Source organism: Saimiri boliviensis, chromosome 14, assembly GCF_048565385.1.
Source record: "Saimiri boliviensis isolate mSaiBol1 chromosome 14, mSaiBol1.pri, whole genome shotgun sequence".
NCBI lineage: Eukaryota > Metazoa > Chordata > Mammalia > Primates > Cebidae > Saimiri > Saimiri boliviensis.
Window position 1 is genome coordinate 14112803 of NC_133462.1, and position 23535 is coordinate 14136337.

The 23535-nt window shown below is 50.6% G+C and overlaps 1 protein-coding gene across 2 annotated transcripts in view; it reads left to right on the forward strand.

Annotated features, from left to right (window-relative positions):
* XRCC1 (X-ray repair cross complementing 1) overlaps positions 1 to 23535 on the forward strand; it is a 45761-nt gene that overhangs the window by 11942 nt on the left and 10284 nt on the right. For both annotated transcript variants that reach the window (XM_010332481.3, XM_003944512.4), the window contains exons 3-15: positions 3773 to 3883; positions 11602 to 11760; positions 12704 to 12778; positions 12874 to 12985; positions 13290 to 13399; positions 13472 to 13583; positions 13921 to 14179; positions 14539 to 14655; positions 20213 to 20306; positions 20462 to 20594; positions 21092 to 21146; positions 21241 to 21380; positions 23314 to 23404. In XM_010332481.3, the coding sequence (XP_010330783.3) occupies positions 3773 to 3883; positions 11602 to 11760; positions 12704 to 12778; positions 12874 to 12985; positions 13290 to 13399; positions 13472 to 13583; positions 13921 to 14179; positions 14539 to 14655; positions 20213 to 20306; positions 20462 to 20594; positions 21092 to 21146; positions 21241 to 21380; positions 23314 to 23404 (1568 nt within the window). The remainder of the gene's footprint in view (positions 1 to 3772; positions 3884 to 11601; positions 11761 to 12703; positions 12779 to 12873; positions 12986 to 13289; positions 13400 to 13471; positions 13584 to 13920; positions 14180 to 14538; positions 14656 to 20212; positions 20307 to 20461; positions 20595 to 21091; positions 21147 to 21240; positions 21381 to 23313; positions 23405 to 23535) is intronic.

The window sequence follows — 23535 nt, forward strand, 5'->3', positions numbered from 1 at the left end:
AAGAACTCACTTGAATGGCCAAAGGAGCTTTGTGGGTTTGATTAAATTAAGGATCTTCAGATGAGGAGAGTGCCCTGAATTACCTGGTGGGCCTCATGTAACCCCCGGAGGCCTTATAAGGGAAAGAGGGAGGCAAGAGAGCTGGAACCAGAGCTGTGAAGATGCAAGCAGAGCCCGGAGTGTTGCCAGGACTTGCAGCAGCTTTGAAGACGAGGAAGGGGCTGTGAGCCAAAGAAGGCAGGTGGCCTCGAGAAGCTGAAGAGGCAAGGAGACACATTCTCCTCTAGTGCTCCCGGAAGGAGGGAAGGCAGCCCTGCTGCACCTGTATTTTAGCCCTGTAAGAACCAGTTTCAGACTTTTGACCTCCTGTTCTGTAAGATAATAAATTTGCATTGTTTTTAGCCACAAAGTTTATGCTAATTTGTGCAACAGTAACAGAAAACTCATATCCCAAGCACCTGGCAGACGGTGAGAATCTGAAAATGTTCTCCATGATGATCCCCTTGTGACAGATGGAACACCCAGGCAAGCAGCAGAGAAGGGCCTCAACAGAGCCACTTGGTAAGAGAGGGCAGAGCCAGAGTTACTGCTTAGTGGCTCTGGGTAGTAACTTCTGCAAATGGTCATTGGGGGCCTCTTCTGCATCTGTCTGTCCTTCCGTCGGGAATGCACTGGAGACCTGCAGTGTTAATGATACTCGCAGCTGACATTTATATAGTGTTTGCTCCGTGCCAGGCAGTATTCCAGGCGCTTGGTATGTTATTTCTCATTCTCGGTATGGATTTGAACGCTCTCAACAACTTTATGAGATAGATATTGTTACTGTCCCCATTTCACAGGTTCGGATACTGAGGCACAAGGGGTAAAATGAAACCATTTGCTCCAGGATCACACAGCAGGAAATCAGCAGAGTTGGGAAGGACCAGACACTGTTCTTGGCCTTGGGGATGCAGCAGGCAACAACTAAGACACTGTCCTTTCTCTCATGGAGCGTAAAAGTCTAGTGGGAGAGACGGATGCTAGACAGATAAAAACAAAAAAGATGTAACGATGTAATGCCCGGCAGTAACCATGAAGTAAAGTAAAGCCGGGGTAGGAGATAGGGAGTGGCGCCGACTACGGGTGAGGGAGGCTGCTCATGGTCTCAAGTGACATCTGAGTGGGCACCTGAATCACAGAAGGCAAAATCTGACCCAGCTATGGGTATGTTGGAGGGAAAAGTGATCCAGGCAGGGGGACTGGCAGGTACAGAGGCTCTGAGGTGGGAAGGAGCAGAATGTTCTTGGCACAGAAGGGAGGCCAGTGTGTCTGATGGAGAGTGACCAAGCCTGACCAGAGGCTACGCAGTCAGACTGGGACTTCTTTTTTTTTTTTGAGACAGAGTCTCGCTCCCTTGCCCAGGCTGGAATGCAGTGGCATGATCTCGGCTCACTGCAGCCTCCGCCTCCTGGGTTCAGGTGATTCTGCCTCAGCCTCCCCAGTAGCTAGGATTACAGGCACTTACCGCCATACGTGGCTAATTTTAATTTTTATATTTTAGTAGAGATGGGGTTTCACCATGTTGGCCAGGCAAGTCTCAAACTCCTGACCTTAAGTGATCCACATGTCTCAGCCTCCCAGAGTTCTGGGAATACAGGTGTGAGCCATTATGCCCAGCCCAGACTGGGACTTCTCATGAGCCCAGGTAGCACCGTACACTGCCCAGGGCCCAGGGCTGAGAGTGGAAGTGGAGGCAGGGGAGTCTGCCAGCCCAAGCCTTAGGCAGGCCCTTCCTCCCACACCAGCTTCCTCCTCCAGCACGTTAGTGGTGTGATGGGGGAGCACGCGTGGACTGTTGCCAGCCTGCCTGGGTTCCGGTCCGGCTTTGCCACCCACCAGCTGTGAAGTTACATAACCGCTTCCTGCCTCCGTTTGCTCATGTGTAAGATGGAGATAATTATAGCAGCTGCCTGGCAGAGCCGTTGCAGGAGAGTAGATACATGTATTATTAGCAGGAGTCTGGCATACCAGGAGCACTGAGCGCACTCAGATGGTGGCCGCAATTGTGGTTGTAGTTGTTAATTCTGTGTCATCTCAACTTCCTCCGGAGGGAGGGTCAGTTGTTTTTTGGAGACAAGGTCTCATCACTGTTGCCCAGAGTGCAATGATGCGAACACGACTCACTATAGCCTTGACCTCCCCAGGCTCAAGTGATCCTCCCGTCTCAGCCTCCTGAGTAGCTGGGACCACAGGCGTGTGCCGCCATGCCTAGCTAATTTTTGTATTTTTTGTAGGGACAAGTTCTGGCTATGTTGCCCAGGCTGGTCTTGAACTCCCGGCCTCAAGCAAGCCTCCACCTCAGCCTCCCAAAGGGCTGGGAATACAGACGTGAGCCACTGCGCCTGGCCAAGGAAGGAAACCACCTTCCCTTTTTGCATGTGAGGACACTGCCTCACAGAGATGTTGACTCCGTCACCCAGGGTTGTGCAGTTTGGAAATGGCATCGCTGTATTTGAGCCCAGGCCCACCTCACCCCAAGTCCAGGCTCCCTCATCCCATACGGCGGTGTTCCTGTTGAGAGCAGTGTGCAGGCGATGTCTAGATGAGCTGACAGGGAGGCAGCAGAGCAGACTGGAGCATCTGCCATCACCAGGGGTGGGAGAGGGCACTGTAGGGTGGTGGAAGGTACTTTGTTTTTTTTTTTTTTTTTTTTTTTTTGAGACAGAGTCTTGCTCCGTCACCCAGACTGAAGTGTAGTGGCACGATGCCTGCTCACTGCAACCTCTCCCTCCCAGGTTCAAGAGATTCTCATGCCTCAGCCTCCTGAATTGCTGGGACTACTTATATTTTTAGTAGAGAAGGGGTTTCGCCACGTTGGCCGGGCTGGCCTCAAGTGATCCACCGCCTCGGCCTCCCAGAGTGCTGGGATTACAGGCATGAGCCACTGCACCTGGCCTAGGTACCTCCAAGAGTTGAAATAATGTGTCCTCCTAGCATCCTAATAAAAGAGTCCCAAATCGGAAGGCAGGACACTTGCCTCAACCATTCCTAACTGCCTGCCACCCCCTCACGGCTTTCTGCACCGTCATCTGTCAGACAGGAATGGCGGATCCTTGGAGATCTACAGATAACTCTTTTCTTTCAACAAATAATTGTCAAGCACTGACTAATAATACCTCCTGACTGACAGCAGTTAATTGCCTACTCGCCATGCCCTGTGGCCATTATTAATGTGCATGATCCTAGATATGGTGATCATTCCCATTTTACAGATGAGAAAACTGAAGCTTCAGGTTAGCTGGCATGACCCATATAGCTAGTGCGCAGCAAAGCTGGGGTTCAAACCCAGGAACCAGTAGTGAGCAAGACCGGACAAAACCCCTGCCCTCGGGGAGCTTTCATGGAGTCCTTTGTGATTGTGGGTAGGGGGTGACATGTGCTGTTTGTCTGCATGACGATTTGAATAAAGTTAAAACTCTGGCAAGTGCTTATCAAGGAGAGCTCCATGGTGGCATGTGATAGGCTGACCCGGTGGAGTCTGGAGAGGTTGGGGAAGCAGGTATGTGTGGGGTAGGGGTGTATTCATTCATTCAGTGACTGTTTTGTGAGTTCTTGCTCGATGCCATACTCTGTGCTTCGTTGAGGGACACATGGCACCACTCAGCCCTGGTGTTCCCCATCACAGAGTTGACATTACAGAGACACGGGGATCCAGAGGAGATTCATCCTGAGGTCCCACAGTGAGCCCAGGGGCGAAGCAGGCACTGACTGTGGCCTTTCTCTCTGCCCACAGTTGGAGAAGGAGGAGCAGATACACAGTGTGGACATCGGGAATGATGGCTCAGCTTTTGTGGAGGTGCTGGTGGGCAGCTCGGCTGGAGGTGCTGGGGAGCAAGACTATGAGGTAAGTCAGCAGGGCTGTGAGGTGGATCCTATACCGACCTCTGCCCCTCATGCCCGCATCACCCTTTCCCCCAGGGCCTGGGGCTGGGAAGACATGGGGCAGATGGGAGTCATACCTGATTGCTGCCCTCTGGAGGATCACCCAGTGTGCAGAGGAGACAGAAGGCAGACACGGGGTGGTAAACTGCACATCAGGGAAGAGAGCAGGCTTGCATCCTGGTTTAAAATGACACAAATGTATTACCTGACTGTTCTGGAGATCGGAAGTCTAAAATCACTCTCACTGGGCAAAAATCTAGGTGTAGACAGAACTGCGTTCCTTCTGGAGGCTCTAAGGGAGAATCCATTTTCTTGCGTATTTCAGCTTCTGGAGTCCACCTGCCCTCCTCAACTTGTGACCCTTTCTTCATCAAAGCCAGCGCCCCTGTCACTCTAACGCCTGCTTCCATTTCCATCATCACTTCTCCAACTCTCTCTTGCCTTCTTCTTTTTTCTTTTGTTCATTTTTTTTTGTTTGTTTTTGAGACGGGGTTTTATTTCTGTTGCCCAGGACTGCAATGGCATGATCTCAGCTCACTGCAACTCCCACCTCCAAGCTTCAAGTGATAGTCCTACCTCAGCCTCCCAAGTAGCCGGGGCTACAGGCATGCACCACCAGTCCTGGCTAATTTTTATGGTTTTTGTAGAGATAGAGTTTCATTGTGTTGCCCGGGCTGATCTTAAACTCCTGGGCTCAAGCCATCTGCCTACCCTAACCTTCCAAAGTACTGGGATTACAGGCATGAGCCACCACACCCAGCCCTGCTTTCTTATATAGTGCCTTACGATGACACTTGGCCTACCTGGATAATCCAGGGTCATCTCCCCGATTTTATCGTCTTCAGCTTCATATCTGCACATTTCCAGGTTCAGGGATTAGGATGTAGACATCTTTGAGGAGCTGTTGTTCTGCCTGTCACTGTCCCCTGTGTTTTCTTCTAGAAGCCTTCTATGTTTAGTTTTTACATTTAGATCTCTGTTTCATCTCAAGTGAATTTTTGTGTATTGTGTGAAACAGGGAATAAGGTTCATTTTTCTGTATCTTTTTTATATGTTTGTTGACAATGCTTATTTTTTTACTTATTTTGAGACAGGGTCTCACTCTGTTGCCCAGGCTGGAGTGCAGTGGCATCATCTTGGCTCACTGCAACCTCCACCTCCTGGACTCAAGGGATTCTCCAGCCTCAGTCTCCTGAGTAGCTGGGACTGTAGGCGTGAGCCACCATGCTTGGCTAAGTTTTAAAAAAAATTTTTAGCCAGGCGTGGTGGCTCACGCCTATAATCCCAGCACTTTGGGAGGTTGAGGTGGGTGGATCATGAGGTCAAGAGATCGAGGCCATCCTGGTCAACATGGTGAAACCCCGTCTCTACTAAAAATACAAAAAATTAGCTGGGCGTGGTGGCGCGTGCCTGTAATCCCAGCTACTCAGGAGGCTGAGGCAGGAGAATTGCCTGAACCCAGGAGGCGGAGGTTGCGGTGAGCTGAGATCGCGCCATTGCACTCCAGCCTGGGTAACAAGAGCGAAACTCCGTCTCAGGAAAAAAAAAAAAAATGTATAGAAATGGGATTTCACCACGTTGCCTGGCTGGTCTTGAACTCCTGAGCTTAAAGTGATCCTCCTACCGTGGCCTTCCAAAGTACTGGCATTATAGGCCTGAGCCACTGTGCCTGACTGAGAATACTTTAAAAAAAAAAAGACTTCCCTTTTCTCATTGAATCATTTTGACTCTTTGTTGAGAATTAATTGACCATATGTATGGGTTTATTTCTGTACTCTTCTCTGTTCCATTGATACGTGTATTTTTCTTTATGCCAATACCAAACTTTCTTTTTTTAACCATATATTTTATTTTATTTTTTGAGATGAGGGTCTCAGTTTGTTGCCCAGGTTGGAGTACAGTAGCGTGATCTTGGCTCACTGCAACCTCTGCCTCCTGGGCTCAAGTGATTCTCCTGCCTCAGCCCCCAAAGTAGCTGGTGTGAGCCACCATGCCTGGCTAATTTTTAAATATTTTTTGTAGAAACAGGGTTTCACTATGTTGCCCAGGTTGGTCTTGAACTCTTGAGGTCAAGTGATCCACCTGCCTCGGCCTCCCAAAGTGCTAGGATTACAAGCATGAGCCACTGCGTGCACCTGGCCTACTCTTTTTTTCTTTTGTTTGAAACAAGGTCTCACTTTGTCACCTGGGTTAGAGTACAGTGACATGATCTCAGCTCACAGCAGCCTTGACCTCCGGGTTCAAGCAGTCCTCCTGCTTCACCCCCACCAAGTAGCTGAGACTACAGGCTTGCATCACCATGCCCAGCTGATTTTTGTATTTTTGTAGAGATGGGGTTTTGCCATGTGGCCCAGGCTGGTCTCAAACTCCTGAGCTCAAGCAATCCACCTGCCTCAGCCTCCACATACTCTTCATTCATATTCCTCAAAGTTAACAAATATATGCATAGTTTTTTTTTTCTGAACAGAGAGTAAATTGTGTGCATGATGCCCCTTTATCCCTGAATACTCCAGTATTTCCTAAAAGCGGAGACATTTCTTACTTGACTGCAGTGCAATTACAAAATTAGGAAATTAGCATTGATACAATGCAATATCCAATAATCTCAGACTTTCTTCACATTTCCTTCATTGTTCCAATAATGTTATTTACAGCAAAAGAAACTTAAGGATCATGCATTGTATTGATTTGTGACATCTCCTTGCTTTCCCTTTTTTTTTTTTTTTTTTTGAGACGGAGTTTCACTCTTGTTGCCCAGGCTGGAGTGCAATGGCGCGATCTCGGCTCACCGCAACCTCCGCCTCCTAGGCTCAGGCAATTCTCCTGCCTCAGCCTCCTGAGTAGCTGGGATTACAGGCACGCGCCACCACACCCAGCTAGTGTTTTGTATTTTTAGTAGAGATGGGGTTTCGCCATGTTGACCAGGATGGTCTCGATCTCTCGACCTCGTGATCCATTCGCCTCGGCCTCCCAAAGTGCTGGGATTACAGGCTTGAGCCACCGCGCCCGGCCACTTTCCTTTTATTAAAGTGTTCCTGTGATGGTCAGGCATGGTGGCTCACGCCTATAATCCCAGAACTTTGGGAAGCCATGGTGGGAGGATCACTTGAGCCCAAGAGTTAGAGAACAGCCTGGGCAACATACTGAGACCACGTCTCTACTAAAAAATAAAAGGCCGGGCGCGGTGGCTCAAGCCTGTAATCCCAGCACTTTGGGAGGCCGAGGCGGGTGGATCACGAGGTCGAGAGATCGAGACCATCCTGGTCAACATGGTGAAACCCCGTCTCTACTAAAAATACAAAAAATTAGCTGGGCATGGTGGTGCGTGCCTGTAATCCCAGCTACTCAGGAGGCTGAGGCCGGAGAATTGCCTGAACCCAGGAGGCGGAGGCTGCGGTGAGCTGAGATCGTGCCATTGCACTCCAGCCTGGGTAACAAGAGTGAAACTCCGTCTCAAAAAAAAAAATAAATAAATAAAAATAAAAGAAGATCTGTCATGGTGGCTCATGCCTGTAATCCCAGCACTTTGGGAGGCCAAGGCGGGTGGATCACTTGACCTCAGGAGTTTGACACCAGTCTGGGCAACAGTGGTATAACCTTGTCACAGAAAGGAAGAAAGAAAAAAGGGAAATAAAAAAAAGAAAAGAAAAGAGAAATACAACAAAACCGCAGCTCATATGAAAAAAAAAAAAAGGTTCCTGTGACTTTGGGTTTTGTGCCTTTGATGTTTTTGAAGAGTAGAGGTCAGTGATTTTGTCAGATGTCACTTATTTATTTTATTTATTTTTTCTGAGACGGAGTTTTTGCTCTCGTTACTCAGGCTGGAGTGCAATGGCACGATCTCGGCTCACCGCAACCTCCGCCTCCTGGGTTCAGGCAATTCTCCTGCCTCAGCCTCCTGAGTAGCTGGAACTACAGGCATGCACCACCATGCCCAGCTAATTTTTTGTGTTTTTAGTAGAGACGGGGTTTCACCATGTTGACCAGGATGGTCTAGATCTCTCGACCTCGTGATCCGCCCGCCTCGGCCTCCCAAAGTACTGAGATTACAAGCTTGAGCCACCGCGCCTGGCCAGATGTCACTTATTATACAAAATATCTGATGTTTCTTTGTGATTAATTTTGGTTGCACACTTTGGGCAAAATACCCGAGAAGTGATGTGCAATATACAATTGATTTTGTATATTGACTTCTTATCTTTTGACCTTCACTTACTAAACCTTGTAGTTTGTCTGGATCTCTTGGGATTTTATGCATAGATAATCACATCATCTGTGAAGAAAGATAGTTTTCTTTTTTCTTTTCCTCACCATGTCACGCTGACTGGTACAGTGTTGAACAGGAGCGGTGAAAGTAGACATCCTTGCCTTGGTCCTGATCTTAGGGGGAAGCTGTTGAGTTTTTCACCATTAAATGTGACGTTAGCTGTAGGTTGTTTGTTTTTTATAGATGTCCTTTTTCAGGTTGAGAAAGTTCTTTTCTATTTCTGGTTTGCTGAGAGCTTTGCTTTTTTTTTTTTTTTTTTTTTTTCATGAATGTGTGTTGAATCTTATCGAGTGCTTTTTGTGTTCATTTTAATAAATGAAGTTTCTGACCTGGTGCTGTTGCTCATGCCTGTAATCCCAGTGCTTTGGGAGGCCAAAGCGGGAGGATCACTTGAAGCCAGTAGTTTGAGACCAGTCTGGGCATCAAGGCGAGACCCTGTCTGTACAAAAAATACAAAAATTAGCCAGGCTGGTGGTGCATACTAGTAATCCCAGCTACTCAGGAGGCTGAGGTGGGAGGGTCCCTTGACCCCTGGAGATGGAGGCTGCAGTCAGCTATGATCATGCCACTGCACTTCAGCCTGATGACAAACAGACTGTCTCAAAAAAAAAAAAAAAAAAAGTTATGTGTTCTTTTTGGCAAATGGATTTAGATCAAAATTCTACTTTATTATTTATTTATTTATTTATTTATTTATTTATTTATTTTTTGAGACAGAGTGTCGCTCTTGTTACCCAGGCTGGAGTGCAATGGCACGATCTGGGCTCACCGCAACCTCCGCCTCCTGGGTTCAAGCAATTCTCCTGCCTCAGCCTCCTGAGTAGCTGGGACTACAGGCACGCGCCACCATGCCCAGCTAATTTTTTGTATTTTTAGTAGAGACGGGGTTTCACCACGTTGACCAGGATGGTCTCGATCTCCCGACCTCGTGATCCACCCGCCTCGACCTCCCAAAGTGCTGGGATTACAGGCTTGAGCCACCGTGCCCGGCCTATTTATTTATTTTTTTAAGGCAGGGTCTCACTCTGGCACCCAAGCTAGAGTACAGTGGCATGATCATGGCTCACTGCAGCCTCAACCTTCCCAGGCTCAGGTTTTCCTCCCACCTCAGCCTCCTTACTAGTTGGGACTACAGGCACCTGCCACCATACCTGGCTTATTTTTGTATTTTTAGTGGAGATGGGGTTTTGCCATGTTGCCCAGGCTGGTCTCAAACTCTCAGGCTCAAGGAATATGCCTGCCTTGGCCTCCCAAAGTGCTGTGATTACAGGCATGAACAACCGCACCCAGCCAGAATGCTACTTTGTAATGATAAAGACAGAATAAGTACTTTTTTTTTTTTTTGAGATGGAGTCTTACTCTATCTCCAGACGAGAGTATAGTGGTGTGATCTCGGCTCACTGCAATTTCCACCTCCCAAGTTCAAGTGATTCCCCTGCCTCAGCCTCCTGAGTAGCAGGACTACAGGTGCACACCGCCACGCCTGGCTAATTTTTTGTGTTTTAGTAGAGACGGGGTTTCACCATGTTAACCAGGAAGGTCTCGATCTCCTGACCTTGTGGTCCACCCACCTCAGCCTCCCAAAGTGCTGGGATTACAGGTATGAACCACTGGGTTCAGCTCTAGAATAAGTACATTTTTTAGCTAAAATTTTATTGTATCTGATATGTGAATGCTTATTTACCTTTGCTCTTTTCTAGCAAGGTGGAATGACTAGTTGTATTAGTCGAGGTTCTCCAGAGAGACAGAACCAATAGTTATAGATACAGTATAGACATAGAAAGAAAAGATTAGGATAGTTGGGTCACATGATTATGGAGGCTGCAGAGTCCCATGATAGACTGTCTGCAAGCTGGAGAACCAGGGAAGCTGGTTAAGCCCAAGTGTAAGGCCCTAAAATCAAGGAAGCCAGCAGTCTAACCCTCAGAGGAAATCTCAGTTCATGTGGATAGCAGCTATCAACCACAGCTTGCCTTACCCCTTTCAGTCTCGCCAGATGATAAATGCAGCTTCCCTGTCCACTCCAAATCAGGCCTTTTATGACCAATTAGAGTCAAGGTCAGAGAGAAAGCTTCCCTTCTGTATAACTGTCTTTCTTGTTTCCTTTGCACAATCAGCCGGGCACCAAGAGACCTATAGTTAATGTTCTGTTTTTCTCAGCAAAAGGCTTTATTGTCCGATTTTATAAATTTCACAGCATGTTAGTTAGAAAAAAGACTAAGTGACTAAGTTTGTAACAGAATGTACCCAACCAAAAGTGGCTGTATTCATCTTTTTTTTTTTTTTTTTTTTTTTTTTTTGGCAGAGTCTTGCTCTGTCACCCAGGCTGGAGTACAGTGGCGCAATCTCGGCTCACTGTCACCTTCCCCTCCTCCTCCCGGGTTCAAGAGATTCTTGTGCCTCAGCCTCCCAAGTAGCTGGGATTACAGGTATCTGCCACTATGCCTGGCTGAATTTTGTATTTTTAGTAGAGACGGGCTTTCACCATGTTGGCCAGGCTGGTCTCAAACTCCTGGCCTCTTGTCACCCAGGCTGGAGTGCAATCATGCAATCTCAGCTCATTGCAACCTCTGCCTTCTGGGTTCAAGCAATAGCGATACTCCTGCCTCAGCCTCCCGAATAGCTGGGATTACAGGTGCCTACCTCCATGCCTGGCTAACTTTTGTATTTTTAGTAGAGACGGGGTTTCACCATGTTGGCCAGGCTGGTCTTGAACTCCTAACTTCAAGTTATTCACCTGCCTTGACCTTCCAAAGTGCTGGGATTAGAGCTGTGAGCCAACGTGCCTGGCTTCAGCTAGGGTTTTTCAATGCAGATTGCCAACATGAATTTTTACTCTAAATCCTTGAGAGAACAGACTTGTGAGGAGTTCTGTTCTCACAAGTTAGATAAGGGTCACTCACATCTGGAGGTTTAAAAGATCCCAGCCAGGTGCTTTGGCTCACGCCTGTAATCACAGCACTTTGGGAGGCTGAGGCAGTTGGATCACAAAGTCAGGAGTTTGAGACCAGCTTGTCCAATATGGTGAAACGCTGTCTCTACTAAACTACAAAAATTAGCCAGGTGAGGTGGCACACGCTTGTAGTCCCAGCTCTTGGGAGGCTGAGACAGAAGAATTGCTTAAACCTGGCAGGTGAAGGTTGCACTGAGCCGAGATCACGCCCCTGCACTCCAGCCTGGGCAACAGAGCATAACTCCATCTCAAAAAAAAAAAAAAAAAAAAATCTCTCTGTGGCCTGTGTCAGACAGGACTGACTCAAGGACCAGAAACAAAGGCAGGGTCTGGAGACATCTAGGCCCAAGCTACATTCTGGAGGCTCCCAGTCCCCTACATGGGCCCTCTGCCTTCCCGAGAAGCTCTCATCTAAGCCAGCTTGCCCTGGTTCTCATTCACTGTGGCTTCTCCCACCCAGGTCCTTCTGGTCACCTCCTCTTTCATGTCCCCTTCTGAGAGCCGCAGTGGTTCGAACCCCAATCGCGTTCGCATGTTTGGGCCTGACAAGCTGGTCCGGGCAGCAGCTGAGAAGCGCTGGGACCGGGTCAAAATTGTTTGCAGCCAGCCCTACAGCAAGGTACCTAGGATGGGAGCCGGGGGTGCAGAGTCCTTGATCCTGGGCAAGGAGGGAAATAAGGGCCAATATTGAGTCCCATAGGGCCGGAGGAGTAGACAGCTGGTGTCCCCATGGGGTTATGGGGAGGCCGGGTCCCTGTGTTCCCCGAAATGGGTTTGGGATCTTTCCTTAATGAGAAGTCTCGTCTCCTGGAGGGAATCTGGGAAGGGTGAACTGTAGACTCTCAGAGGGGAATTGGAGGAGGGGAACTGGCCTGTTAGAGAGGTGGCCTAGTAGTTAACATGAGATCTAGAGTCTGACTACTGAGTTCACGTCCTGGCTATACCACTTTTTAGCTGTGTGATCTTGGGCAAGTGACTTACCCTCTCTGGGCCTCCATTTCCTGATCCTTATAGGATTGCCGTAGGTTAAGGGGTGCTAAAAGCTCTGGTAACAGTGAGACTGAAGTATGTGATGATGCCACACAGTAGAGGTATGCTTGTTGCCCAGGTAACTGTCCTGGGGAGTGTTTAGCCTGTCAGCTGGCTGCTCCGTACAAGGTCATCCAGGGACCCGGGCCTCTCCTGTTTTCTGGGTCTGCTTCTCGCTGGCAGAGGAGAGAGCCTGGAACATTTCTGTATTCTGGAAGTGGGACGCAGCACTCCCTCCCATTCCACAGGAGGAGTTTGTCCATAGGGCAGTGGATTCGCTGGGACACTCAGTAGACTGCCAGTTGCTCTGAGAGCTAATGCGTGAAAAGGGCTTGGAGTCGGACTCAGAGTTTGGGCTCAGTCATTAACAGCTTAATCCTATAATCGTCATCACCACCATCAGGACCCCTCCTTCAACATGCGTGTTCATGAGAAGGAAAGAGCCAGGATGGGGTTTCCCTGAGTGAAAGGGTCTTGGGGCCTGGCCTCTGTCCTTGGGCCAGACTCCCTGACCCCCACCCCTCCTTTCCCAGGACTCCCCCTTTGGCCTGAGTTTTGTACGGTTTCATAGCCCCCCAGACAAAGATGAGGCAGAGGCCCCGTCCCAGGTAAGCTGTACCTTCACTCCCCATAGCCTTCTCCCTGCCTCTCCGCCCCCACCCGCCAGCAGCCCACATACAGCACTGACCTTGCCGGACCTTAGAAGGTGACAGTGACCAAGCTTGGCCAGTTCCGTGTGAAGGAGGAGGACGACAGCGCCAACTCTCTGAGGCCGGGGGCTCTCTTCTTCAGCCGGGTCAAAAAGACATCCCCAGGTGAGTGTGGACAACCTGGGTCCTGAGTGAGCAGGGTTGAGTCGTAGACCCGTGGGTCTGAGGGGTAGAGGGGCTGGCGCTCAAATTCCTGGTGAGGGAGGAGGTGGTGGAGTCCTGGACTCCTGGGTCTCAGGGTGCAGGAAGGTGGATCTGGCCTCTTGTGTCCTGAGGGATAAGAGGTCTGGGGGCTGGGACTCCTGGATCATCGCTGCGTTTTGGAAACAATACTCTGTGTCCCAGAGATAGGAGTACAAGGGTCTTGAGGCCACCCCTCTCATCCTGGATCCACTTTCTCCCTTCATAGCCACAGCCAGTGACCTGGCAGGACCCAGCTATGCAGCGGCCACCCTCCAGGCCTCCAGTGCTGCCTCCTCAGCTTCTCCAGTCTCCAGGGCCGTAGGCAGCACCTCCAAGGTGAAATCATCAGACTTTGATGGGGTGGAGGAGGAGAGAAGCTGAAGGCCTCAACCTATCCCCATCTTTCAGCCCCAGGAGTCTCCCAAAGGGAAGAGGAAGTTGGATTTGAACCAAGAAGAAAAGAAGACCCTGAGCAAACCACCACCCCAGCTGTCGCCACCTGTTTCCAAGAGACCTAAACGTAAGCTAACTAGATCCGTGTTCCCATAGGGCCATGTGCTCCTGTGTCCTAGGGGAATAGGAGCTGGGGCCTGGACCCCTGGGTCTGAGGGAGGAGGGGCTGGGGGCCTGGACCCCTGGGTCTGAGGGAGGAGGGGCTGGGGGCCTGGACCCCTGGGTCTGAGGGAGGAGGGGCTGGGGGCCTGGACCCCTGGGTCTGAGGGAGGAGGGGCTGGGGGCCTGGACCCCTGGGTCTGAGGGAGGAGGAGCTGGGGGCCTGGACCCCTGGGTCTGAGGGAGGAGGGGCTGGGAGTTTAGCCACAGCGGTGCTAACTGAATCTATACTTCATCTTCCCCAGTGCCAGCTCCCACCCGTACCCCAGCCACGGCCACAGTCCCTGCCCCAGCACAGGCGGTAGTGACAGGCCAGCCCCGAGGAGAAGGCACCGAGCCCAGACGATCCCGAGCTGGCGCAGAGGAGCTGGGGAAGATCCTTCAGGGTGTGGTAGTGGTGCTGAGTGGCTTCCAGAACCCCTTCCGCTCCGAACTGCGAGATAAGGCCCTAGAGCTGGGGGCCAAGTATCGGCCAGACTGGACCCCGGACAGCACGCACCTCATGTAGGCCTGCGCCCCTCCTCCCTGCGCCGCTGCAGTCTCTCCCCCAGCTCCGTGTCTCCGTCACCTTGTGCCTTCTCTCTGTGTCCACTGTGTCGCATGCTCTCTCTCTCTCTCTCTCTCTCTCTCTCTCTCTCTGGCTCACTCACTTTCTTTCTCACTTGCACTCCGTAGCTTTGTCTTTTGCTCTCTGATTTTTGTATCTCCCTCGATATCCAACCTCTTTCTGTTTCTCCCACCTCGATCTCATGATCTCTCTCTCTCTCTCTCTCTCTCTCTCTCTCTCTGTCTCCCTGTCTCCTCTTTCCCCTTTGCCCCTCAGATCACACCTAACTGACATCCTCACTTCTGCCCCCCACCAGCTGCGCCTTTGCCAACACCCCCAAGTACAGCCAGGTCCTAGGCCTCGGAGGCCGCATCGTGCGTAAGGAGTGGGTGCTGGACTGTCACCGCATGCGTCGGCGGCTGCCCTCCCGGAGGTGAGGCCACACACACACACTAACCCTGCTTTTTATCCTGTGCTGGGCAATGCCAGGGATCTGGAGAGGAGTCAGACTGGGGCCTGCCAGCAGAGAATACAGGTGGTCCCAGCCCAGAGTCAGCAGACTCCTGAGAGGAGCGTGGCAGGGGCTGGGGGACTCCAGATGAGGGAAGGAGGACCTGCCTGGGAGTCACAGAGGGCTCTGTGAGTCCTGCTTATCAGAAAAGGCTGGAGGAGTAGTTTGTGCAAAGACTCTGGGGTGGGAGAACAAGCACTGGGGTCCACATTCATTCATTCAAAGTGAGTCCTGGCACAGTGGTTCACACCTGTAATCCCAGCACTCTGGGAGGCCGAAGTGGGCGGATCACTTGAGGTCAGGAGTTTAAGACCAGCCTGGCCAAGATGGTGAAGCCCTGTCTTTACTAAACTTTCAAAAATTAGCTGGGTGTGGTGGCACATGCCTGTAACTCCAGCTGCTCAGAAGGCTGAGGCAGGAGAATTGCTTGAACCCGGGAGCCAAATTTGTGCCATTGCACTCCAGCCTGGGCAACAGAGTGAGACTCTGTCTCAACCAAAAAATCCAAAGGAGTCCTGGAAGCCTTTGCTTGGTGCCAGGCTGGACTGTGCAGGACTGAGGATCCAGTTATTGAGCCCTGCCCTTGAAGGCTTCTCACTTTGATGAGGGATCAGAAATTTCACAGTGCAGTGGAAGCCCCAAGGGGTGGCCCACAGAGAGCCAGGGGTCTTCAAGGTCCGGAAGAGGTTTTTCAGGCTGAACAGAGGCAGAGGACATGCTGGGCAGAGGAGACAAGGTCAGGGCAGCCTGTCGTCTGACTGGAGGAGTTGCAGGTGGGGCTGAGTTTACTGGGGGCAAGAAGTGGCAGGAAAAATGGAACCAGGGGCAGTAGGAACCACAGAGGGCTTTGGACTGAGCAAAGGCAGTCTGGTGGATTGGAAGGGAGACTGGATTGTCCTTCATGGCCTGAGTGTGTTCAGAAGTTAGCTGTGCCTGGTGTACTTGAAAAATGATCTGCCTTGGGAGTTAATGAGACTGTGAGGTGGGTGGGCTCAGGTCAGAAGGGACTCTAGGAGCCCAGCCTACACACTGGACTCCATGCAGCTTCACAGAACCCTCATCTGCTGTTCGAGCATCCAAACATCTCTAGAAGCTGAAAGTTCTTTTCTAGGTTCAGCACAAATTCATTTTGCTGCAGTCATCTTGAACTAATGTGAGGCTATTTGCAGACATTTTTTTTTATTCCCTTAAGTGTGTCATGGTCTTAACTACAGAAATATTAGTGGGTTTGATCATGGGGTGCTCCCCCAGGCCCTACTGGGAGTTTATGTAACAATCAGTATACCAGCCATTTGCCTCTCTAAAATGTGAAAGATTCAGCATTCTGAAGCCCATCCGGCTCCAGGGGCCTCCTCTCTGAGTAGAGGGGAGTCATGGAAGGTTTGATGGGGGCAGGAGCAGGCTCTGTTGGGAGGGATGGAGTATCAGGGGAGGCTGCAGGTGGGGACCCCTGAGTAGGCTGGGGCCTCAGGAACAGAAGAGGGGAGGGGCTGGGGCTATATCTGGGTCAGAAGGAAACAGATTTGGGTTATTATTAAGTGCCTGGCAGCACTTAAGGGAGGGCATGGAATGAAAGGGAAAAATATGAACAGTGTTGGATTTCCAACTAGTCTTAACAAAAAGAATTCACAAAGCATTTTATATTTTTAAAAATTCTGGCTTTTACTCATTTGTAAAATAAAACAATTAACTATACAACCTAGGCAATGTAGTGAGACTCCATCTCTACAAAACATGAAAAAAATTATCCAGGTGTGGTGACACATACCTGTAGTCCTAGCTACTTGGGAGGCTGAGGTGGTAGGATCACTTGAGCCCAGGAGGTCAAGGCTGCAGTGAGCCATGATTGCACCACTGCACTCCAGCCTAGGCGACAAATTGAAACCTTATCTCAAAAATAAAAGTTTGGCCAAGTGCAGTGGCTCACACCTGTAATCCCAGCGCTTTGGGAGGCCAAGGCAGGTGGAAAACTTGAGGTCAGGAGTTGGAGAGCAGCCTGGCAACATGGCGAAACCCCATCTCTACCCAAAAATACAAAAATTAGCTGGGAATAGTGACGCACACCTGTAGCCCCAATTACTCTGGAGGCTGAGGTGGGAGAATCCCTTGAACCTGGGAGGTGGAGGTTGAAGTGAATTGAGATCATGCCACTGCACTCCAGCCTGGGCAACAGAGCGTGACTACGTCTCAAAAAAATAGAAATAAAATAAAAATTTAACTATAGAAGGAAGACCCCAAGGGGATGACTCTCCATACCTAATAAGCACAAATTTCATTTATTTTTTAAAAGAAATCTTTGAATACAGAGCACTTTGAAGAAAAAGTTAAGTAAACCTACTGTTGACTGTTGATGAACTACCACATTTTAAATCCTCTGAATCTCCTGTAAACCACTGTTTTATGAGAGTGACTTACCTAAACAGCATTTCACCAACTTTAAAACAACCAAATTAAATGCAGAAGGGTCTCAACATGGATGTCTCAGAGGAATGAAACTGATACATTCATTTGCTTCTGCATACCTTCCCCATTTAATTTATTTATTTAATTAATTTATTTATTTAATTTATTTATTTAATTTTATTTATTTAATTTATTTATTTAATTTGCTTAGGGCAAATTAAATAATCTCTCTGTGCCGTAGTTTCCTCACCTGTAAAATGGGGCTGAAACTAGCACCTACCTCAGGATTCAGCGATTCAGTATTTGCCACGTGCTTAGAATAGTACCTGGCACGTAGGAAGTCCCATGTAAGTGTCAACGTGCTGCTGTTTTTATTTTTTATTTTTTTGAGATGGAGTTTTGCTCTTGTTGCCTAGGCTGGAGTGCACTAGAGTCGTCTCAGCAAACTGCAGCCTCCCAGGTCTCCCCGGTTCAAGCGATTCTCCTGCCTCAGCCTCCCAAGTAGCTAGGATTACAGGTGCCTGACGCCACGTCCGGCTAATTTTTGTATTTTTAGTTTAGACAGGGCCAGGCGCAGTGGCTCATGCATGTAATCCCAGCACTTTGGGAGGCTGTGACAGGCAGATCACCTGAGGTCAGGAGTTCAAGATCATCCTGTTCAGCATGGTGAAGCCCCATCTCTACTAAAAATGCACACACACAGAAAAATTACCTGAGCATGGTGGCGTGCACCTGTAGTCCTAGCTACTTGGGAGGCGGAGGCAGGAGAATCACTTGAACATGGGAGGCAGAGGTTGCAGCAAGCCAAGATTGTGTCACTGCACTCCAGCCTGGGTGACAGAGCAACACTCCGTCTCAAAAAAAAAAAAAAAAAAAAAAAAGCAACAACACGTAGAGACAGGGTTTCACCATGTTGGCTAGGCTGGTCTCGAACTTCTGACCTCAAGGAATCCACCCATCTCAGCCTCCCCAAGTGCTGGGATTACAGGCGTGAGCCACTGAGCCCGGCTACTTGCTGCTATTGTTAGAGCTAGGAAAATTCTTTTCCTGGAGTGTTAGTGGCTTAAGGAACCATGATTATAGTGTTGGGGTCTCTAAAATGTATTTGTTTTGAGATTTTCCTCTTAAATGGTGGGTATTCTCCTAGTGAGAAATTGACTTAGATTCTTAAAGGGCACAATTCTGATTTTTCATTCCTTTCTGAATTGATACATTTCTTCCCCAAGAGGGAGGGGAATGCCGCCCAGGCAGTGGCTCACACCTGTAATCTTAGCACTTTGGGAGGCCGAGGTGGGCAGATAACTTGAAGTCAGGAGTTTGACACCAGCCTGGCTAACATCATGAAACCCCATCTGTACCTAAAAAACAAACAAACAAACAAATACAAAATTAGCCAGGCATGGTGGCACACGCCTGTAATCCCAGTTACTGGGGGGACTGAGGCAGAAGACTCGCTTGACCCCAGGAAGCGGAGGTTGCAGTGAGCCAAGATCATGCCACTGCACTCTAGCCTGGGTGACAGAGTGAGATCCTGTCTCAAAGAAAAAAGCGGGGGAAAAAAAAAAAGACAAGAATGTCATGTGATCGGCCGGGCGCGGTGGTGGCTCATGCCTGTAATCCCAGCACTTTGGGAGGCCGAGGTGGGTGGATTACAAGGTCAATAGATCGAGACCATCCTGGCCAACTTGGTGAAACCCCATCTCTACTAAAAATACAAAAAAATTAGCTGGGCTTGGTGGCACATGCCTGTGGTCCCAGCTACTCAGGAGGCTGAGGCGTAAGTATCACTTGAACCCAGGAGGCGGAGGTTGCAGTGAGCCAAACTTGCGCCACTGCACTCCAGCCTGACGACAGAGCAAGACTCCATCTCAAAAAAAAAAAAAAAAAAAAAAAAAAAAAAAAAAAAAGACAAGAATGTCATGTGATCGGCCGGGCGCAGTGGCTCAAGCCTGTAATCCCAGCACTTTGGGAGGCCGAGGCGGGTGGATCACGGGGTCGAGAGATCGAGACCATCCTGGTCAACATGGTGAAACCCCGTCTCTACTAAAAATACAAAACATTAGCTGGGCATGGTGGCGCGTGCCTGTAATCCCAGCTACTCAGGAGGCTGAGGCAGGAGAATTGCTTGAACCCAGGAGGCGGAGGTTGCAGTGAGCCGAGATCGCGCCATTGCACTCCAGCCTGGGTAACAAGAGCGAAACTCCGTCTCAAAAAAAAAAAAAAAAAAAAAAAAGAATGTCATGCAATACAGGTGCAACTCAATGCCTACGTAGGTATAGGCATTTTACCCTTTAAAATAGCTGTGTCCCAACCTGTTGCCATTGATTTTTTGGAAATGGCTTTAGAAATTTCCAGGTTGTCCTTGAATTGTCTAACCATGTCTAACATAAACAGCTGTCTCCCTTCTACTGTGTAGAATACTTTGACTTAATTTTCTTCCAGATACGGGGGAAATCTGCCTGTTTTTCAAACTGTTTATTTACTGCTGTTACTATTCGATTAAAATGTATTTAAAAAAAAAAAAAACGGCCGGGCGCGGTGGCTCAAGCCTGTAATCCCAGCACTTTGGGAGGCCGAGGCGGGTGGATCACGAGGTCAAGAGATCGAGACCATCCTGGTCAACATGGTGAAACCCCGTCTCTACTAAAAATACAAAAAATTAGCTGGGCGTGGTGGCGCGTGCCTGTAATCCCAGCTACTCAGGAGGCGGAGGCAGGAGAATTGCCTGAACCCAGGAGGCGGAGGTTGCGGTGAGCCGAGATCGCGCCATTGCACTCCAGCCTGGGTAACGAGAGCGAAACGCCCTCTCATAAAAAACAAACAAACAAAAAAAAAAACACCTGATTTCTTAAAAAAAAAAAAAAAAAAAAGATGGAGTTGCGGAAGAAAGGGGGTGCCCAGGTCTGCAGGGCAGGTGGCCAGGCTGAGTGGGTTCACTGGGCCTTCCTGAGCTGGGAGGGCGTGGGTTGGGAGTGAGGCCATGAAGCCCGTCAGCGTGAGTGTTCAGTAAACTCCAGTGCCTGTTGCCTCCTGAGCGCCCGCCCGCCCGCTTCCCTTGGGCCATTTCCTCCCCCAGGTACCTCATGGCAGGGCCAGACTCGAGCGGTGAGGACGATGAGGCCTCTCACAGCGGCAGCAGTGGCGATGAAGCCCCCAGGCTTCCTCGAAAGGTTTGCTGCCCCCTCTCCAGTGGGGGAGGGTGTGGTGGGAGGATTCATGGGTCTGCTGTGGCACCCCAAGCTTCGTATTCCTGCCTCTTGCAGGTACCGCCCCATCACACCCACACTGTTCCTGCCCTCCTCACCCACCCACTCTCCCTCCTCAGCGTCCCCAGACCAAAACCAAGCCCACTCAGGCAGCTGGACCCAGCTCACCCCAGAAGCCCCCAACCCCAGAAGAGACCAAAGCAGCCTCACCAGTGCCCCAGGAAGATAGAGACATTGAGGGGGAACAGTCAGGTCAGACTCTGAGGGAGGAGGGGCTGGGGCCTGGGCTCCTGGGTCTGAGGGAGGAGGGGCTGGGGGCCTGGACTCCTGGATTTGAGAGAGGAGGGTCTGGGGACCTGGATTCCTGGGTCTGAGGGAGGAGGGGCTGGGGACATAGACTCTGGAGTCTGAGGGAGGAGGGGCTGGGGACATAGACTCTGGAGTCTGAGGGAGGAGGGGCTGGGGTCTGGACTCCTGGATCTGCAGGAGGAGGGGGTGGGGCCTGGACCCCTGGGTCTGAGGGAGGAAGGGGTGGGGGCCTGGACTCTTGGGTTGAGGGAGGAGGGTCTGGGGTCTGGACTCCTAAGTCTGAGGGAGGAGGGGCTGGGGCCTGGCTGGGGCCTGGATGACTGGATCTGGAGGGCAGTTGCAGCTGGGGGCATGAGATGCCTGGGTCTGCTGTACTGGCAGGGCTGCCGGTCTTCCCAGGAGACAAGGCAGCCTTGCATTGATTGCGCTTCTGCTTGCAGAAGGACAGGACAACGGGGGGGACGATTCTGGGGACACAGAAGATGAGCTGAGGAGGTAGGGCTGGGGCTGGGGGGTAGGGTGGCACTGGCCTTGGCTGGAGGAGAGGCTGCTCTGCATGCTCACTCTCTACCCCTCTTGGCACCCGAAGGGTGGCTGAGCAGAAGGAACACAGACCGCCCCCTGGCCAGGAGGAGAACGGGGAAGACCCATATGCAGGCTCCACAGATGAGAACACGGACGATGAGGAGCACCAGGAGACTCCTGATCTGCCAGTCCCTGAGCTCCCAGGTGGGAAATCTCCCATCCCTCCCAAAGTGGCATGTTCCCTTCTCAGTTCGCAGCTGCTACTTGCCCTGGCCAGCCCTGGGCTCACTGCTGCCCCATGTCTTGTCTCCCCTCTCCTCCTCCAACCCACTCCCTACCTCAGCACCTCCAGGTTCTGCCTGGCTCCTTTCCCGTCAGCATCCTCTGCATGATTTCCCTTTTTCTTCCCTCCAGATTTCTTGTTCTGACTACTCCCACTGCAGCCACGTACCAGGTGTGACCCCCTTTTTTTCACTTCACCCTCCCACTAGTGCTTCACTTGCGTGGGTGCAGTCCTGTTGGTCTGGAGTGAGGCCGGGCACACCAGGTGACAGGGGCACTGTCCTCTGTCAGGCCCAGGGTGGATGCACACCGGTGTTTGCTGTAACATCAGCCATCACCCTGAACATGGCTGCTGTTACGTGTGTTTGCATTTCCAGTGTAAAAGAATGAGAACAAAAGGAACTGGAGAAATTCTGCAGGGAGCTGTGGGATGGGGGCAGGGAGGCAGAGCCTTGAGAATGAAGGGAGCAAGGGAAGGCAGTGAGGGGCTGTGTAGTGGTGCAGTTCAGGGGCTACCAGAAGAGCCATTTCCACACAGTTCCTCGTGAGCGATGGGCAGGAAGATGCTTTGATTCTCCAAAGCCCCTAAAATGGCAGCAAATTGATGGCCTACAATGTCACCTTCAAAGGGAAAGAAGAAGGAGCCACCCCAAAAGTCAGAGCAAAAAAGGCGCTGGTTGGAAAAGAGAGCAAAGGTGAAGAAGTGGCAGATGCTGACGTTTCCAACCTGGCTTAAGCTCATTAAGTGGCTCCAGCCAGGCCAGGTGCAGTGGCTCACCCAGTATTTTGAGAGGCCAAGGTGGGAGGATTGCTTGAATCCAAGAGTTCAACACCAGCCTGGGCAACATAGCGAGGCCCCCCTGGCTTTTTTTTTTTTTTGAGACAGAGTTTTATTCTTATTACCCAGGCTGGAGTGCAACGACACGATCTCGGCTCACCGCAGCCTCTGCCTCCAGGGTTCAAGTGATTCTCCTGCCTCAGTCTCCCAAGTAGCTGGGTTATAGGCATGCGCCACCATATCTGGCTAATTTTGTACTTTTAGTAGATACAGAGTTTCTCCATATTGGTCAGGCTGATCTTGAACTCCCGACCTCAGGTGATCTGCCTGCCTTGGCCTCCCAAAGTTCTAGGATTACAGGGGTGAGCCACTGCACCCCACCTTGACTTCCCGTCTTTACAAACAATTTTAAAAGTTAGCAGAGCATGGTGGTGTGCGCCTGTAGTCCTGGCTACTCAGGAGGCTGAGGTGGGAGGATTGCTTGAGCCCAAGAGTTTGAGAACAGCCTGAACAACATGTCAGTACCCCGTCTCTATACAAAAAGTTTAAAAATTAGCTGGGTGTGGTTGGCACAAGCCTGTAGTCCCAGCTACTGGGGAGGCTGAGATGGGAGAATCACTTGAGCCCAGGAGGCAGAGCTTGCAGGGAGTCATGATTGCTTCACTGCACTCCAGCCTGGGTGACAGAGTAAGCCCTTGTCTTAAAAAAAAAAAAAAAGAAATAAAAGAGAGAGAGATAAGTAGCTCCAGCCTGTCTGTCAGAAACAAATCACAGTAATAGTCATTGTATCTTGTACTGTTAAAGCAAGCAAACCAACCAACCAATCTACCTCCCTGGAAGGCTCTGATGGGCTGCTGGGCAGGGGGCCACTACCTGCCATCAGTCCCCACCCACATGCGGACAGCCCTTTCCTCAGCGGCTGGGTCAGCCTCATCACTCCTGTCCGGTGCCTGGGAACTCCTGGGGCCTCACGCTTACAGCCCTTTCCTCAGCGGCTGGGTCAGCCTCATCACTCCTGTCCGGTGCCTGGGAACTCCTGGCGCCTCACGCTTACCTTAGCCCCCTTCTCTACTGCAGATTTCTTCCAGGGCAAGCACTTCTTCCTTTACGGAGAGTTCCCTGGGGACGAGCGGCGGAAACTCATCCGATATGTCACAGCCTTCAACGGGTAAGTCTCCGGGCGCTGGGGTGGGGAAGGGGTGATGGGTCCAGGGCAGGGCTCAGGGACCGGCTGGGAGGGATGGGGGTATGGGAAAGACCATCAGGAGGATGGAGAAGGGCCATGCCCAGTAGGCGGGC